Raw genomic sequence first — 19,551 nt, 5'->3', positions numbered from 1 at the left:
TTTTGTAAACCAACCACAAGATCACAGTCGCACAGTTAAGTCAAGTCACTTACTTGGCGCTGACCACAGACATGTGGTCAAGTAGGACCACAGAACCGTACATGTGTGACAGTCCATTACATCGCCGACTGGGAATTAAAAAGTGCCTGCCTGCAAATTAATTTTTTTCTGAGTTTGATACATTTTGTGATATTTGCACAGCTATGTTATTTATTTTATGTAGAAAGAATATTTTTAAAATTTTATGTATAAATTCTTTGTTTTTCTATTTTATTTATGTTATGTAATTATGTGCTATTTAAAACAGTTTATTTTCTGTGCTGTTAAAACCCATCTTGACTAACTGGGTTAATACAAGTGACACTGACTGTTTACAGTACAGTTGTCATTCAGTTCAATTTCAGTGAATTTCGCAAAAAAATTAATATCTTTATATAAATATTTTCACCGGAAAACATATCGAGATATATATCGATTTTAAGTAAAAATATATCGAGATACAGTATACTTTTTCGTCCATATCGTCCAGCCCTACAGTATATATATATATATATATATATATATATATATATATATATATATATATATATATATATATATATATATATATATATATATATATGTGTGGGAAAAAAATCACAAGACTATTTCATCTCTACAGGCCTGTTTCATGAGGGGGGGTTCCCTCAATCATCAGGAGATTTTAATGGGAGCATTCACATACCATGGATTATATAGGGCACAGAGTGGGTGGGTACAGGCTGGTGTAGGGGCGTGGTGATTGGCTCATGTATTACCTAGGAGGTGTTTCCGTCTGTGGCGGCATGCTGTTACAATTTCGCTGCGCTTGTTGAGGGATGACAGGTCTGGACGGTAAATAATAAACAGTTTTTCTTTCAAGCATAGGTTGCATCTTTTATTACCACTATTGTAAGGTGTGCTGGATGCAAGAATTTGCCATGTTATTGAATATTCAACATTATTGTCTTTGAGGTCCCAAATGTGTTTGCTGAGTTCTGTGGTATTCCACAGGTTTTGGTTCCTGAAAGAAGCCTTGTGATTGTTCCATCTGGTTTTGAACTCTCCCTCAGTTAATCCTACATATGTGTCGGATGTGTTAATGTCCTTGCGTGTTACCTTAGATTGGTAGACAACTGATGTTTGTAAGCACCCCCCGTTGAGAGGGCAATCAGGTTTCTTTCGACAGTTGCAACCTTTGTTGGTTTTGGAGTCGCTCTGTCCGGGGGCCGACGGCTCATTTGCAATTGTTTTGTTGTGGTTTGAGATGATGTGTCGTATATTGTTCATACAGCTGTAGCTCAATTTAATGTTGTTCTTGTTGAATACTTTTCTTAGGGTGTTGTCTTTGGGAAAGTGTTTGTCAATCAGATTGAGGAATTTGTGTCCAATGTTAGTTGAGACGTTTTTGCTGTATGGGGGGTTGTACCAGATGATGTCGTTTCGTTTTCTGTTCTTTTTCGGTTGGTTTCCTGGCGTGGGTTCATAGGTGAGGGTGAAATTGTATCCGCTTTCATCAAGGGCTTTTTGGTACGGGGGGGTTGCTTGGTCAAATTCAGCTTTGCTAGATGACAGCATCGATAGCCTTTTATTAATTCCGGTAGGTATTCTTTTCGTGGTGGTGGGTGGGTGGTTGCTGTCATGGTGCACGTATTGGAGTGTTGTGTTGGGTTTCGTGAATGGTTGGTAGCTGTTATTTCTCAGGTTGAAAGTGACGTCAAGGAAGTTGACGGTTTGCTTGTTGGCTTCAATCGTGATCCGTAGGCCGTTCTCTTTGAAAATTTGGCATATGCGCTTCTTGGTATTCTCGCTGCTCCTTGGCGAGGCGCGACACACTGCCAGTCCGTCATCACGGTAAATACCAAGGTTCAGATTGAGGCTGGCGAGCTGGGAGAGGAGGAAACTCCCAACGAGTTCATACGTTTCTGCTCCGTCAAAACTTCCCATAGTGACGTCAAATGTTGCATTGTTCTTTTTTTGCCATGGTGTACTGTTGTGGATGAGAATGGAGTTTTTTGCGTGGATGATGATGTTTCTTTCCTTGCCTGTGATTGAGTCGTAGTCTGAGGCGAAGTCTAGTGCTTGAGTCAGTAGGTCTTGCGTGATGGAAGGGTAAAATTCTTCGATATCAAAGGAGATAAAGTTGTGCTGTTGTTTGTCTTGGATGTTGTTGAACCATTTGATTACTGCTGCTGTATTTCTCCATTGGTTGAGTGGTGTTTTGTCCTTGATTTTTGTGTTGACTCTGTCCAGGATTATTTTGCTGATTTTTCCTATTTCAGATTTAGTTGGGTTTATTAGTCGGCATGTTGGGTTATTTGCGAAGTTGGGTTTGTGGTCCTTCAATGTGATGAAGGCTTCCTTGTTGGCTGTGGCGTCCACCCTGTCCTCAATGTCCAGTTCAGCCGCGATCCTTTTATTTTCCAGGTGGATGTTCTGTAAGGTGTTGGGTTGTGCTTTTTTGTATGATTTGGTGATGCTTCTGTCCAGTAAGGTGTGATGTTCTGGTATGTCCATTCTGTAGAAGTTTGTGGTTTTATCGGCAGCTATGATGAGGTTGTTTACTTTCTTGATGCGCTCCTTGTCATTTTTCAGCTTGGTGAGGAGTGGGTTGCGGATTGGCTTGAATTTGACTGATTGTATAATTTTGAGCATGTCGTTCTCAAAATCCTTTAGTTCCTCAACTGTGGGTGGGTTCTTGGTAGATTTGAATCCGTAAGTTTTCTTTTGCGTTCCTTTTGTTTCAGGGTGGAGGAAAAAATGTGCTTTCCACCGCATCCTTCTTAGGAAGTGTTCCGTCTTTTCTATGAGCCTTAGCTTGTAGTCATTCTGCGCGGGTATGGGAATGTTCTTCGTGGAGTAGTCGATGTTGAATTTTTCCATTTCTGATCGTCGTACAGTGCTCAACAAATGTCAATTTGGAGCGGAGTATATGTCTTAATAAGGTTATCCAAAAAATAGTGCTCGATACCGTAGTAGAGCGCAATATATGTATGTGTGGGAAAAAAATCACAAGACTATTTCATCTCTACAGGCCTGTTTCATGAGGGGGGGTTCCCTCAATCATCAGGAGATTTTAATGGGAGCATTCACATACCATGGATTATATAGGGCACAGAGTGGGTGGGTACAGGCTGGTGTAGGGGCGTGGTGATTGGCTCATGTGTTACCTAGGAGGTGTTTCCGTCTGTGGCGGCATGCTGTTACAATTTCGCTGCGCTTGTTGAGGGATGACAGGTCTGGACGGTAAATAATAAACAGCATGTAACAGCATGCCGCCACAGACGGAAACACCTCCTAGGTAACACATGAGCCAATCACCATGCCCCTACACCAGCCTGTACCCACCCACTCTGTGCCCTATATAATCCATGGAATGTGAATGCTCCCATTAAAATCTCCTGATGATTGAGGGAACCCCCCCTCATGAAACAGGCCTGTAGAGATGAAATAGTCTTGTGATTTTTTTCCCACACATACATATATTGCGCTCTACTACGGTATCGAGCACTATTTTTTGGATAACCTTATTAAGACATATACTCCGCTCCAAATTGACATTTGTTGAGCACTGTACGACGATCAGAAATGGAAAAATTCAACATCGACTACTCCACGAAGAACATTCCCATACCCGCGCAGAATGACTACAAGCTAAGGCTCATAGAAAAGACGGAACAGTTCCTAAGAAGGATGCGGTGGAAAGCACATTTTTTCCTCCACCCTGAAACAAAAGGAACGCAAAAGAAAACTTACGGATTCAAATCTACCAAGAACCCACCCACAGTTGAGGAACTAAAGGATTTTGAGAACGACATGCTCAAAATTATACAATCAGTCAAATTCAAGCCAATCCGCAACCCACTCCTCACCAAGCTGAAAAATGACAAGGAGCGCATCAAGAAAGTAAACAACCTCATCATAGCTGCCGATAAAACCACAAACTTCTACAGAATGGACATACCAGAACATCACACCTTACTGGACAGAAGCATCACCAAATCATACAAAAAAGCACAACCCAACACCTTACAGAACATCCACCTGGAAAATAAAAGGATCGCGGCTGAACTGGACATTGAGGACAGGGTGGACGCCACAGCCAACAAGGAAGCCTTCATCACATTGAAGGACCACAAACCCAACTTCGCAAATAACCCAACATGCCGACTAATAAACCCAACTAAATCTGAAATAGGAAAAATCAGCAAAATAATCCTGGACAGAGTCAACACAAAAATCAAGGACAAAACACCACTCAACCAATGGAGAAATACAGCAGCAGTAATCAAATGGTTCAACAACATCCAAGACAAACAACAGCACAACTTTATCTCCTTTGATATCGAAGAATTTTACCCTTCCATCACGCAAGACCTACTGACTCAAGCACTAGACTTCGCCTCAGACTACGACTCAATCACAGGCGAGGAAAGAAACATCATCATCCACGCAAAAAACTCCATTCTCATCCACAACAGTACACCATGGCAAAAAAAGAACAATGCAACATTTGACGTCACTATGGGAAGTTTTGACGGAGCAGAAACGTGTGAACTCGTTGGGAGTTTCCTCCTCTCCCAGCTCGCCAGCCTCAATCTGAACCTTGGTATTTACCGTGATGACGGACTGGCAGTGTGTCGCGCCTCGCCAAGGAGCAGCGAGAATACCAAGAAGCGCATATGCCAAATTTTCAAAGAGAACGGCCTACGGATCACGATTGAAGCCAACAAGCAAACCGTCAACTTCCTTGACGTCACTTTCAACCTGAGAAATAACAGCTACCAACCATTCACGAAACCCAACACAACACTCCAATACGTGCACCATGACAGCAACCACCCACCCACCACCACGAAAAGAATACCTACCGGAATTAATAAAAGGCTATCGATGCTGTCATCTAGCAAAGCTGAATTTGACCAAGCAACCCCCCCGTACCAAAAAGCCCTTGATGAAAGCGGATACAATTTCACCCTCACCTATGAACCCACGCCAGGAAACCAACCGAAAAAGAACAGAAAACGAAACGACATCATCTGGTACAACCCCCCATACAGCAAAAACGTCTCAACTAACATTGGACACAAATTCCTCAATCTGATTGACAAACACTTTCCCAAAGACAACACCCTAAGAAAAGTATTCAACAAGAACAACATTAAATTGAGCTACAGCTGTATGAACAATATACGACACATCATCTCAAACCACAACAAAACAATTGCAAATGAGCCGTCGGCCCCCGGACAGAGCGACTCCAAAACCAACAAAGGTTGCAACTGTCGAAAGAAACCTGACTGCCCTCTCAACGGGGGGTGCTTACAAACATCAGTTGTCTACCAATCTAAGGTAACACGCAAGGACATTAACACATCCGACACATATGTAGGATTAACTGAGGGAGAGTTCAAAACCAGATGGAACAATCACAAGGCTTCTTTCAGGAACCAAAACCTGCGGAATACCACAGAACTCAGCAAACACATTTGGGACCTCAAAGACAATAATGTTGAATATTCAATAACATGGCAAATTCTTGCATCCAGCACACCTTACAATAGTGGTAATAAAAGATGCAACCTATGCTTGAAAGAAAAACTGTTTATTATTTACCGTCCAGACCTGTCATCCCTCAACAAGCGCAGCGAAATTGTAACAGCATGCCGCCACAGACGGAAACACCTCCTAGGTAACACATGAGCCAATCACCACGCCCCTACACCAGCCTGTACCCACCTACTCTGTGCCCTATATAATCCATGGTATGTGAATGCTCCCATTAAAATCTCCTGATGATTGAGGGAACCCCCCCTCATGAAACAGGCCTGTAGAGATGAAATAGTCTTGTGATTTTTTTCCCCACACATACATATATTGCGCTCTACTACGGTATCGAGCACTATTTTTTGGATAACCTTATTAAGACATATATATATATATATATATTTATTTATATATATATATATATATATATATATATATATATATATATATATATATATATATTACCATGTAATAATACATAGTAAAAGTGTTGTGTAAAATATTTAGATTATTTTAGGAAAACATTTCAGTTCATGCACACCATGTGACTGAAGAAAGAAGCCATATGCAGTGTTACTGTGTAGTGTGTGATTTTTTTGGTGTACTGCAGGTGTTGTCTCTTAAGGTTGTGTGTGAACACCAAAGGCTGGTATGTGCTGCTCTCCTGTGGGTGTATTCAACACATGTGCTTGATTTACAGGAAATTATATATTTTATTCTCGGCAAACATACAAAAAATGGCAAGCAAAAAGTTTACCAGTACTTTCCTATATTTTTTAACATTGACAATGAAAAAAAATGTTTTTGTAAACTTCATTCGCCGTATTTTCCAGACTGTAAGGCGCCCGTAAAATCTTTTTCTTCTCAAAACTCGACAGTGCGCCTTATTACCCGGTGCGCCTAATGTAAGGAATAAGGTTGAGCTTACCCACCTCGAAGCTTTTTTATTTGGTACATGGTGTAATGATAAGTGTGACCAGTAGATGGCTGTCAAACATAAGAGATAAGTGTAGACTGCACTATGATGGCAATATGACTCAAGTAAACAACACCAACATTTTATATGTTCCTTTGAATATATAGAACATTACACACTGCTAAAAAATCTATCAAAATGTTTTAGTATGACTTTGGTAAACTATGAAGCCGCAACACTTGAAGGATTGTTGGCGCATTAAACATACAAGTATTATTATGGTGTGTGTGTATAAGGTAAGACATATCTGGTGTTTTGTTTCACAATATTATGCAAAAGCAACTTTTCTTACCTTCTGGTACCTGCTGATCTGTATTTGGGATCTGCATAAATCCTGAAAAATCCTGCGCGTCCGCCTTTGTAGTCCGTGCCGACACCGTAGTCGATAAGCTTCTTCTTTTTCTCTATCTTCTTATGTGACATTTATCCTCCGCTGTTGCCATTTCTAATATAAAGTAGTGTAAAGTTCTTACTTATATATGTCAGTAAACTCACCATGAAAGTGCTAAGACATACCGGTGTGGTGAGTTTACATTATTCACCCAAGGAACTTTAGTTATTTGAGAGTTCCGGTCGGACGGTTTTTACGGGACACATTTCCTGTGTTGTTGTTTCCGGATGAGGAAGATGCTGCTCCGTTATTGATTTAAGCAAAGTCCAAATATCATTGAAACAGTTAGCTCCATCTTTTGACACTTCTTCCACTCCCGTCCTTGCACGCTATGCCGCTACAACAAAGATGACGGGGAGAAGATGCTGCTGAAGGTGAGCCACGTAAATAAGACCGCCCACAAAATGGCACATCTGGAAGCGACTCTCAGAAAGCGACTTGAAGATGATCTGTAAAACATAATGTTTGTAACATTTTGACCAAAGGACCACCATTACATGTTATGTAGACCAGTGTTTTTTGAGCCAAGGCACATTTTTTGCATTGAAAAAATCCGTAGGCACACCACCAGCAGAAATCATTAAAAAACGAAACTCAGTTGACAGTAAAAAGTTGTTGTTGCAATTGTTGGATATGACTTTAAGCCATTACCAACCATGCATCAACATAGCTCTTGTCTCAAAGTAGGTGTACTGTCACCACCTGTCACATCACGCTGTGACTTATTTTGAGTTTGCTGTTTTCCTGTGTGTAGTGTTTTACTTCTTGTCTTGCGCTCCTATTTTGGTGGCTTTTTCTCTTTTTTTGGTATTTTCCTGTAGCAGTTTCATGTCTTCCTTTGAGCGATATTTCCCGCATCTACTTTGTTTTAGCAATCTAGAATATTTCAGTTGTTTTTATCCTTCTTTGTGGGGACATTGTTGATTGTCATGTCATGTTCGGTTGTACATTGTGGACGCCGTCTTTGCTCCACAGTAAGTCTTTGCTGTCGTCCAGCATTCTGTTTTTGTTTACTTTGTAGCCAGTTCAGTTTTAGTTTCGTTCTGCATAGCCTTCCCTAAGCTTCGAAGCCTTTTCTTAGGGGGCACTCACCTTTTGTTTATTTTTGGTTAAAGCATTAGATACAATTTTACCTGCACACTGCCTCCCGCTGTTTCCGACATCTACCAAGCAATTAGCACCGGCTGCCACCTACCGATATGGAAGAGTATTACACGGTTACTCTGCCGAGCTCTAGACAACACCGACACTCAACAACACATCATTTGCAGACTATAATTACTGGTTTGCAAAAAATATTTTTAACCCAAATAGGTGAAATTAGACAATCTCCCCCACGGCACACCAGACTGTATCTCACGGCACACTAGTGTGTTGCGGCACAGTGGTTGAAACACACTGATGTAGACCACAAGGAAGTATTTTCAATTTAGAAAAAAATTATAATAAGATCCATCCATTTTCTTCCGCTTGTCCCTTTTGGGGTCGCGGGGGGTGCTGGAGCCTATCTCAGCTGCACATGGGTGGAAGGCGGGGTACACCCTGGACAAGTCACCACCTTATCGCAGGGCCAACACAGATAGTCAACATTCACACTCACATTCATTATGACTCCTTTAATGCGCCCTATAATCCGGTGCGCCTATATATGAAAAAAGATCAAAAATAGACCATCGGCAGTGCGCCTTATAATCCGGTGCGCACTTGGTCTGGAAAATACGATAAACATTGTTTTACATGAAAAAGTTTTTTTTTTTTTTTTTGTAATGCGGTTGGGGGGTGTATCACCACATTACGTAATATCGGTGCATTATGGTATAAATGTTCACCCCATGTAATAACTCCACATTTTGTAAAATAATTTTGGAACGTATAATTTTAATTTTAATTATAATTTCTTTGCTAATACAGTAGCAACATTGCCTTCTTTATTAAATGTGGTTGTTAGCTATGTGTCCAACCTGAAGAAGTGTATTGCACTTTGTCAGCCCTCTACCTTTAGACCTGTACAACTTGGGTGTACCACCTAAAGACTAAGCTCCTGCTGGTATAGCTCTCAAGGTCACTGAGGTGGGGGGGGAAAAAAAAAAAAAGTAAAATAAATAAAATAAAGCATCCTTCATCCACATTTCATTAACCATCACAACATATTTTTTCAACTTGATGGCCTAATTCTTAAATTTAATTTAACCTTAAGTAGTCTTTTACACACAATCGTAAATAAGTACAGTAGTTTTATGAATGATGGACAAACGTTCTTCTCAAACTAGTTTATCCTCATGTCAGCTTCATCATGCCTCAAAGTTTCTGCATTCTCCACTCATTTGCACAGAGAAACTTAAAAAACATTTTTTTATGCTACGTCTCTGGCAAAGCAGGTATGTATGTGTGTTATAATTTGTTTATGAGTGCTGTCGACCCAGAAGCAGGAAATACACATGGCTTTAACTTACAGTTGTGTAGATGTCACGATTGATGACTCGCCTGCCAATGACATCATATAGCGTCAACAAAAAAAAGTGTCCTCTTCACTTTCTCCCAGGTGTTCACATATTGCCATGTAGAACATGTTAAATCCACACGTTTGTTTTGGCAGAAGAATTCTACTTCCTCATTCCACAAGGAAAAGCATCTGATTGGCTCTCCTTTGTAGTTAACCCCCACTCTCTTTCATATGTACACTATTAAAGAACTGTTGGTGGATATATTCCGAGCTTGTCCCACCCAGCTACAAGACGAATCTAAGTATGATTAGATTTTCAACATTTTTGTCTCGTTTTTATTCGTCGACCCGGGTTTACGGAGGGCTGAGGTGTGTTTGTCTGTGTGCGCGGACTCGCGGTGCCTGACACAGCCGAGGGACAGAGATGAGGGAAGAGGATACATGTGTATGGTGTCCCTTTTTCAGAGGATCTCTTCTCTACTGTCGACAATTTTGTCAACTTGTAATATATATATTAATTTTGTTAGTATATTAACATGTACTTTCTTAACTTTTCTTTTTGAGGGGGCAAGTCATTTATTTGCCCCCTAAATAGAGCCGGCCTCGAATCTAAATGTTAAAGGTAGATCAAAATCCTAAATTTAAATCTAAACCTAAATATTAAATGTAAAGTTAAATCTTAATCTTAAATCTAAACTTAATTGTTAAAAATCTAAATCTTAAATCTACACCGACATGTTAAATATATATCTTACTACTATTGTAATACAGGATTATAGGCAAATTAAATGGGTCATATTTTAATATATCTGTGTTGACCCTGTGATGAGGTGGCGACTTGTCCAGGGTGTACCCCGCCTTCCGCCCGAATACAGCTGAGATAGGCTCGAGCACCCCCCCGCAACCCCAAATGGGACAAGCGGTAGAAAATGGATGGATGGAAATCTGAATCTAAATGTTAGATCTAAATCTTAAATCGAAACCCAAATGTAAATCTTAAATGTAAATATAAATATAAACCTAAACGTTAAACTTAAATCTATTTTTTATTTTTTTTTTTAAATCTAAATGTTAATGTAAATTTAAATCTTAAATATACGTTTTAAATCTAAACTTAATTGTTAAATGTAAATATAAAACTTAAATCTAAACCTACATCCATCCATCCATCCATTTTCTACCGCTTGTCCCTTTTGGTAAAGCGGGGGGTGCTGGAGCCTATCTCAGCTGCATTCGGGCGGAAGGCGGGGTACACCCTGAACAAGTCGCCACCTCATCGCAGGGCCAACACAGATAGACAGACAACATTCACACACGTTAAATCTAAATCTATATCTTAAATCTAAATGTTAAATCTTGGATCTAAATCCTTTCGGGGCCGCGGGGGGTGCTGGAGCCTATCTCAGCTGCATTCGGGCGGAAGGCGGGGTACACCCTGGACAAATCGCCACCTCATCACAGGGCCAACACAAACAGAAAACATTCACACTCACATTCACACACTTAAATATTTAAACCTAAATGTAAATCTTACGTTTAAATCTAAATCTTAATCCAAACCTAAATGTTAACTCTAAATCTAAATGTTAAATCTAAATCCTAAATTAATATAAATTATAAATGCGTTCCATTATTATAAATATAAATGTTACATTTAGAGTGAATGTTTCATTTAAACTTAAATGTGATGAAAATGAGATGAATGTCTACAATTCAGAAATGATTGATAGAACTGTTTCATATAAGGGTCTGTTGAATATGAAATCATACTCAACCTCATATATTAAAACAAAATGGGAGAAGGAAGGAGGGATAACTATATCTGAGGAAGAATGGACAATAATATGGAAATATCAATGGACTTGTACCAGCTCACCCAAGTGGAGGGAGTTTGGCTGGAAAAGTTTGATCAGATTTTTTATTACACCTTCTCAGAAGTCTCACTATGATAACAACTCCCCTGCCTACTGGAGAAATTGTGGGAATTCAAGTGCAAACCACTACCATGTTTTCTGGGACTGCTCCACCATAAAGGATTATTGGAAAGAGATGCACCAAGCTCTACAGGATATTTTCAAATGTGAAATACCCATTGAAAGTAAAACTTTGTTTTTTGGACATGTACCTCAGGACTGGCTGAAGAAAGATAAACATCCTACTGGTGGCTTGTAAAAAGACCATTACTAGGAAATGGATATCCCAGGAGAGCCCAACTTTGAAGCAATGGATGGAAATCACAATGGACATATATAAAATGGAGAAGATAGGGGGGGTATGGCATAGTGGGTAGAGCGGCCGTGCCAGAAACCTGAGGGTTTCAGGTTCGCTCCCCACCTCTTGACATCCAAATCGCTGCCGTCGTGTCCTTGGGCAGGACACTTCACCCTTGCCCCCGGTGCCGCTCACACTGGTGAATGAATGATGAATGAATGATAGGTGGTGGTCGGAGGGGCCGTAGGCGCAAACTGGCAGCCTCGCTTCCGTCAGTCTACCCCAGGGCAGCTGTGGCTACAAATGTAGCTTACCACCACCAGGTGTGAATGAATGATGGGTTCCCACTTCTCTGTGAGCGCTTTGAGTATCTAACAATAGAGAAAGCACGATATAAAATCTAATCCATTATTATTATTATTATAAGATAACTGCCTTTATTAATTATAAATTGGATAAATTTACTTCATACTGAAAAAACTGGGTCAATTATGTCACGTCCCATAAGCCTGCCTTTAATTTTTCGAATTAGTGATTGTACTGCTTAAAAAAAAAAAAAGATTACTCCCTACAGGTATATGTGTATATGTATGTATGTATATATATATTAGGGCTGCGAATCTTTGGGTATCCCACGATTCGATTCAATATCTATTCTTAGGGTCACGATTCGATTCAAAATCGATTTTTTTTCGATTCAACGCGATTCTCGATTCAAAAACGATATTTTCCCGATTCAAAACGATTCTCTATTCATTCAATACATAGGATTTCAGCAGGATCTTCCCCAGTCTGCTGACATGCAAGCAGAGTAGTAGATTTTTGTAAAACACTTTTATAATTGTAAAGGACAATGTTTTATCAACTGATTGCAATAATGTAAATTTGTTTTAACTATTAAATGAACCAAAAATATGACTTATTTTATCTTTGTGAAAATATTGGACACAGTGTGTTGTCAAGCTTATGAGATGCGATGCAAGTGTAAGCCACTGTGACACTATTGTTCATTTTTATTTTTATTTTTTTTTATAAATGTCTAATGATAATATCAACGAGGGATTTTTAATCACTGCTATGTTGAAATTGTTACTAATATTGATACTGTTGTTGATAATATTAATTTTTGTTTCACTACTTTTGGATTGTTCTGTGTCGTGTTTGTGTCTCCTCTCAATTGCTCTGTTTATTGCTGTTCTGAGTGTTGCTGGGTCAGGTTTGGTTTTGGAATTGGATTGCATTGTTATGGTATTGCTGTGTATTGTTTTGTTGGATGGTTGATTCATTTAAAAAAAAAAAAAAAAAAAGATCTTTGAAAAATGAGAATCGATACTGTATCGTACAACGTGAGAATGGCGATTTGAATTCGAATAGATTTTTTCCCACACCCCTAGTATATGTATGTATGTATATATATATATATATATATATATATATTTTAATTTTTTTTTTTTTTTTTAAATTTCTGATTATTATTATTAGGGACCGAGTCCCTTTGGGACAGAGGACCCTATTGAATTTCTAGCGTTTTATTATTATACCGCCGCCTCTTTGAGCTGTAATTTGACCCCCTTAACATGCTTCAAAACTCACCAAATTGGACACACACATCAGGACTGGCGAAAATTGCGATATAATAGAAAAAACAAACAAAAACAAAAAAAACTCAAAATTGCGCTCTAGCGCCCCCTAGGAAGAAAGCACAGACAAAACTGCCTCTAACTCCCAGTAGGAATGTCGTAGAGATAGGAAACAAAAAACTCTATGTAGGTCTGACTTAGACCTAGATTTCATACACTAACAACCCCCAGCAAAAATCAACAGGAAGTTTGCAATTCCCCCTTCAAAACAAAAGTTGTGTAAAAACAGTCACCTTTTTTCAAACATTATCTCCTCTGAGCGCGTTTGTCGTGTGGGCTTCAAATTAGCACAGGAGAGAGATTGAACCCTTCTGATTAAAAGTTGATGAAAGAGTTTCAATTACTGCTACGGTTTGGATTTTATGAGCCCTCAAAGGCGGCCCTGTCCATCCCTGCTTGCAGTTTTAATTAATGTATTATTATTTATTTTTTGTTTATTTAATTGATGTATTTGTAGATACTATGTTTTTTTGCAGTTTCTTTCTTTTTTTGGGGGGGGTGGTATGGATGGGATATAAACAAAAAATATTTTGACATTTAGGGCAGACAACAGATATGATGTATGTGAATATGATGCAATGGATAGGAATGTCTGATGCTGGATGTTAATAAAAAGAAAATGGGAAAAAAAAGAAAAAAGAAAGTGAGATAAATGTGAGTAAAGTGAGCTAAAGGTGGGAAATATATGTGCGATAAATAGTTTTTACATTAGGCATCCCAGTGGCAGGGTTCCTTTAAAGGCGCAGCTCCCCGCAGCGTCGTCATTGCGCAGAGCAGTTTGAACCAAAAAGCGGAGTGACCTTCCTCGGCTCTCAGTCTGAGAGAGGGGCAGCACTCAAGCGAGAAGCCGGCCACCGCTCCTCCCGTAGAGCCGTAGAGATGAACAACAACTTAATCGGCGATGAAGTCGGGTAAGCGCCTTTCACAATGGAGGCATTCTCCTTCCAGTGTGTTTTATCGTTGCGACTTGCACTCTGTCAGCTCTGTTGTCAAGCTGTCATTAGCGTTAGCCACAAGCTAGGTTAGCTCCAGTAAGTTAGCGACACCGCTAGCCGGGTACAAAAAGACGGCCCCTAAAAAGTGAAACTTATGACGGAAGTCGTCCACATGAATGCTTAAGGTGAAACGCTGTGCTCTTCGCCGTACGGGTTGTCACGGAAATGTGCAGAAGTGTTCGGTTAGTCACTTCTTCCAGCTGCGGACCTACAGTAGCCGAGCTAACGCTTGCCAGCCAAGCCGAAGTCTAACCGACTTGGCCGAGAGGACACTTAGCGGGCACCGCTGGAGGATGGATGGAGCATCCTGTTTCCCCGCTATAGTCCTCCACTTTTGGCTCAACCGTCAAGTCGGGCGATGGCGAGGTTACATAAATAAACTTGCAGGGGAACGAACACCTGCTAAGGCGCTGCATTGTGCGGTAAGCAGCATTCGGGTGAACCAGGTCCGCATGCCGGGGAGCATCTCTCCTCTTTATCCCGCTCCGACCGGACCATGTTCGGGAAAAAGCCTGCAGAGTTTCGTGTTGAATGGTTAATGAAATGCAAACATACGCGGGCACAGAAATAGTGTGCTACAAAGTGTACTTTTTATTATGGTCCCCATTTTACCCGATGTGACATATATTATTATGATATATATGTATAACAGGATTTTTCAACCTTTTTTGAGCCAAAGGCACATTTTTTTCATTGAAAAAATCCGGAGGCACACCACTAGCAGAAGAAAAAAATGAAACTCAGCAGCTGATGTTGAAAATAAAAAGTGTTGGATAAGAATTCAAACCATAACCAACCATGCATGACTATAGCTCAGTGGTTCTTGACCTGGGTTCGATCGAACCCGAGGGGTTCGGTGAGTCGGCCTCAGGTGCGGTATAGCTCGGTTGGTAGAGTGGCCGTGCCGGCAACTTGAGGGTTCCAGGTCCGATACCCGCTTCCGACATCCTAGTCACTGCCGTTGTGTCCTGGGGCAAAACACTTTACCCACCTGCTCCCAGTGCCACCCACACTGGTTTAAATGTAACTTAGATACTGGGTTTCACTATGTAAAAGCGCTTTGAGTCACTAGAGAAAAGCGCTATATAAATATAATTCATTTCACTTCACTTATAGGCGTATTATGGATACCCCCAAACAATTTTTCCATCTGATTTGCAGGTGTGTAATTTGTTGTGAGTTCATGCACTGTGTTTGTGTTGTTCTTTGAACAAGGTGATTTTCATGCACGATTCATTTTGTGCACCAGTAAAAAATCATAATGTTTGTCTTGAATTTGAAAAAAAAACCAATTTATTTTTCACTAAAGAAGGGTTCGGTGACGGCGCATATGAAACTGGTGGGGTTCGGTACCTCCAACAAGGTTAAGAACCACTGCTATAGCTCTTGTCTCAAAGTACTGTCACATAACGCCCGGGACTTATTTGGAGTTTGTTGGTGTCTTACTGTGTCGTGTTTTAGTTCTTGTCTTGCGCTCTTATTTTGGTGGCTTTTCCTGTTTTGTTGGTATTATCCTGTAGAAGTTTTATGTCTTCCTTGAGCGCTATTACCCGCACCTGTTTTGTTTTAGCAGTCAAGGCTATTTAAGTTGTCGCTATCCTTCTTTGCGGGGACATTGTTGATTGTCATGTGATGTTTGGATGTACTTTGTGGATGCTGTCTGCTCCACACGTTGTAAGTCTTTGCTGTCGTCCAGCATTTTGTTTTTGTTCACTTTGCAACCAGTTCAGTTTTAGTTTCGTTTTGCATAGCTTTCCTTAAGCTTCAATGCCTTTTCTTAGTGGCATTCGCCTTTTGTTTATTTTTGGTTTAAGCATTAGATACCTTCTTACCTGCACGCTGTCGTCTGCATATTGAGATCAAGACGAACCATGTTTCCGACATCTACAAAGCATTTAGCTACTTGCTGCCACTTTATGATATGGAAGAGTACAACATGGTTACTCTGCCAAGCTCTAGACAGCACCGACACTCAACAATGGCACATTTGCAGATTATTATTACTGGTTTGCAAAAATATTTTTAACCCAAATAGGTGAAATTACATGTTCTCCCACGGCACAGTGGTTGAAAAACACTGATGTATTGTTATATTATTCAAGAATTTACGCTGCAAGTCTCGCCGACCGGGGCGAGTTAGCTCTGCTGCCCTGGTTCTACTTGCTGATGTCTATCATTCATAAGCTTGCGGAAGAAACCAATCACATTGATCAATTTGCCATTGTTACGTGCATAAATGTGCTTTCCAGTGAACGAGCGTGCCATGTTTTCAACACAACTGATTATTTTTAGTCTTTTGTATAAATTTCTATTTAAAAAAAAAACAGACAATTGTAAGTTTCTTTTAAGCAGGACAAGACAATGATGAGCAGTAATCATTTTTAAAAAAGTGTTACACGTGTGGGGGAAAAAATTAAATTGTGATTCCCATTTGATTTTATTCTGTCGGTACCGCTCTTCTCTTTTCAGTCTGTGAACTCTCCTTTTCTTTCCTTTTTTTGTTAGAAAATTATTTGTTGGTGGACTGGACTGGAGCACCACACAAGGTAAGTTAAAGTATATTTGAATATTATTTAAGCCTTCAGCTAATTTGTGTGAAAGGTGCAGTTTGTAAAGAAACAGCCGTTTGTCTCCAGGACATAGAGGCATAGTTTGTTGTCTGACAGGAGCAGTTGGCTTCTTCATTATTGGGACTATGGAAGTTTAAACAAAAGCGTAAGTGATTATTGCATCTTATTTTTGTTGAGATGAATCTTTTCTAATGACTTTCGTGCTCGTAAGTTAAACATGCAAGCCTTAGTTGTGCAGCTTATTTTGAAATAAGCCTTTGTAAATACCTTGTCATTTAAATAGCTGTTTTGTTTTAATCAGGGAAAACACGAATGACTGCGTGCAACAATGTGTTCAGCACACCAGATTAGGTCCGTGTGCGACCTTCTTAATGATTACAATCTTACACACTGCAGAAATTCTGGTGATCGATATTCTTATTTACGAAGAGCATCAGATTTGCCAATGCAACCTCCTCTTTCAGACTATAAAGAGATGGTCTAGCCCAGTGTTTAACCATAGGGCTGCCAAAAAGTTAGGTTTCTCAGCTGTAGTTTGTATGCGCCGCAGCGGTACTCAGTTGTAATACACTTTTCCAGTACTTGTGGCAGTAATGACAATATCAAACAAACCAAAGAAGTCTGGCGCTAAAGTCATAGAGAAGTTTCTTAAGGATGTTGTTTGCAACTTTTGCACAGTATAATTTATCAAAGCAAAAAATATAACCAGAACACCACCTACCTTTGTTACCATTAGTGGTTTAACAGAACACATTTGTTTGACAATGGTTTATATTTTTCACAATTACAAAGTTGATCTAATAAAAATTTTTACTGGCTCAAATAAAATGATTGTCTACAGCGGTCACTCGCCTGGTCTCGCCAACACGTACAGGAGCACATGCACACATACATAAGCAATCCAAGAGACGCAACGAACAATATTCAGTCATGTTGTTGTTGTTGTTATTATAGAATATACATTCAATGACAGCTAACACTAGCTATCAAAATTGCTATTATTAGCTAAGAAGATCTAAAGCTAATGCGTGTGCATATGTTGCGTACATACGTAATTATGTCATTATGTACGAGAAGCCATGAGAGAGCGCACTATACTGTGCAAAATATATCGGAAATTTAGCGCCTTCAAGGCATCTGTGTAAATGCAGCCCCTTTAAGTGCAAACATGACTAAAGTGGTGAAGTTATATTTCATTTGCACTTTAATTTTTTTAACAGTTTATTTAAGAAACATATGTTATTTATCATTTATTTAGGTAGAATTTTACTTTTTTCACACTTGTATATAGATTTGTTTTTGTTTTTTTTTACAATAGTTTGAGTCCCTTCTTTTGCAGTATATTTGGTTAGTATTTGTTGTTGTAATGAGCCTGACCTAAGCTTTGATAATAATGTTTTGTGATTAACACATGGTTTAATATCCATCCATCCATTTTCTACCGCTTGTCCTTTTTGGGGTAGCGGGGGGTCGCTGGAGCCTATCTCAGCTACAATCGGGTGGAAGGCGGTGGAAGTCGCCACCTCATCACAGGGCCAACACAGATAGACAGACAACATTCACACGCGAGGGCCAATTTAGTGTTGCCAATCAACCTATCCCCAGATGCATGTCTTTGGAGGTGGGAGGAAGCCGGAGTACCCGGAGGGAACCCACGCAGTCACGGGGAGAACATGCAAACTCCACACAAAAAGGTCCCGAGCCCGGGATTGAACTCAGGATTACTCAGGACCTTCGTATTGTGAGGCGGATGCACTAACCCCTCTACCACCGTGCTGCCCTAGTTGGTGGTTTAATATAATTATGTTTATTCCTTTAAACTGTAAGTTGGTTATAATTATTGTACAGTATATGATTAAAATCAAGAGTAAAATGACTAATACAGTGTTAATGTTTAGGTGGGCCCCTGGACCCCCTATAGTGGAAAAGTTGGGCCTCGAGGTCAAAAAGGTTAAGAACCCCAGGGTTTAGAAACCATTAGCAGTGGCGTCAGTATTCGCAAAATAGAACAAAAACAAAAGAATGTACGTCGTAGTAGTTGTAGTGGTCATCATGTAGAGAAATCTCTCTTACTGAGTTGCAATGGGCAACTTCTCACACTTGCATTTGCGTTATGTCTAATGTAAACAAAGAGAATGACGTGCAAAGCAGCAAATGAACATAGTGTGGCTTCACTCAGGGAAATTGCACATTTGTTGTTTACCTGTTAAACACAAAAATAAGCCAATGTTAAGTCAACTCAATATTTTGTGTTTAACTAGCACAACTGTGTGAAACAAGTCTATCAGTAAAATTAAAAGAAATTAAATGAAAGAAGAAAATCTTCACTAAAGCCCTGGTCATTGTCATGCCCTTGTGGTTGTGGCCCTAAACAGTCTCATATGCCGTATTTTTCGGACTATAAGTCGCAGTTTTTTTCATAGTTTGGCCGGGGGTGCGGCTTATACTCAGGAGCGACTTATGTGTGAAATTATTAACACATTACCGTAAAATATCAAATATTATTTAGCTCATTCACGTAAGAGACTAGACGTATAAGATTTCATGGGATTTAGCGATGAGGAGTGACAGATTGTTTGGTAAACGTATAGCATGTTCTATATGTTAGTTATTTGAATGACTCTTACCATAATAGGTTACGTTAACATACCAGGCACGTTCTCAGTTGGTTATTTATGAGTCATATAACGTACACTTATTCAGCCTGTTGTTCACTATTCTTTATTTATTTTAAATTGCCTTTCAAATGTCTATTCTTGG

The 19,551-nt window shown here is 39.7% G+C and overlaps 1 protein-coding gene across 5 annotated transcripts in view; it reads left to right on the top strand.

The window, feature by feature from the left end:
- dazap1 (DAZ associated protein 1) overlaps positions 1–19,551 on the top strand; it is a 65,735-nt gene that overhangs the window by 14,026 nt on the left and 32,158 nt on the right. Inside the window, exons 1-2 of one of the 5 annotated variants that reach the window (XM_061975912.2) lie at positions 13,910–14,137; positions 16,727–16,767. In XM_061975912.2, coding sequence (XP_061831896.2) covers positions 14,106–14,137; positions 16,727–16,767 — 73 coding nt within the window. In that variant the 5' untranslated portion in view covers positions 13,910–14,105. Of the gene's footprint in view, positions 1–13,909; positions 14,138–16,726; positions 16,768–19,551 lie in introns of those variants that run through there. The other 4 variants (XM_061975911.2, XM_061975913.2, XM_061975910.2 and 1 more) reach the window with 4 other exon arrangements.

Source organism: Nerophis lumbriciformis, linkage group LG14, assembly GCF_033978685.3.
Source record: "Nerophis lumbriciformis linkage group LG14, RoL_Nlum_v2.1, whole genome shotgun sequence".
Classification (NCBI taxonomy): domain Eukaryota; kingdom Metazoa; phylum Chordata; class Actinopteri; order Syngnathiformes; family Syngnathidae; genus Nerophis; species Nerophis lumbriciformis.
Note: the sequence above shows the minus strand (reverse complement) of the source record. Positions and strands in the feature narration are given on the sequence as shown.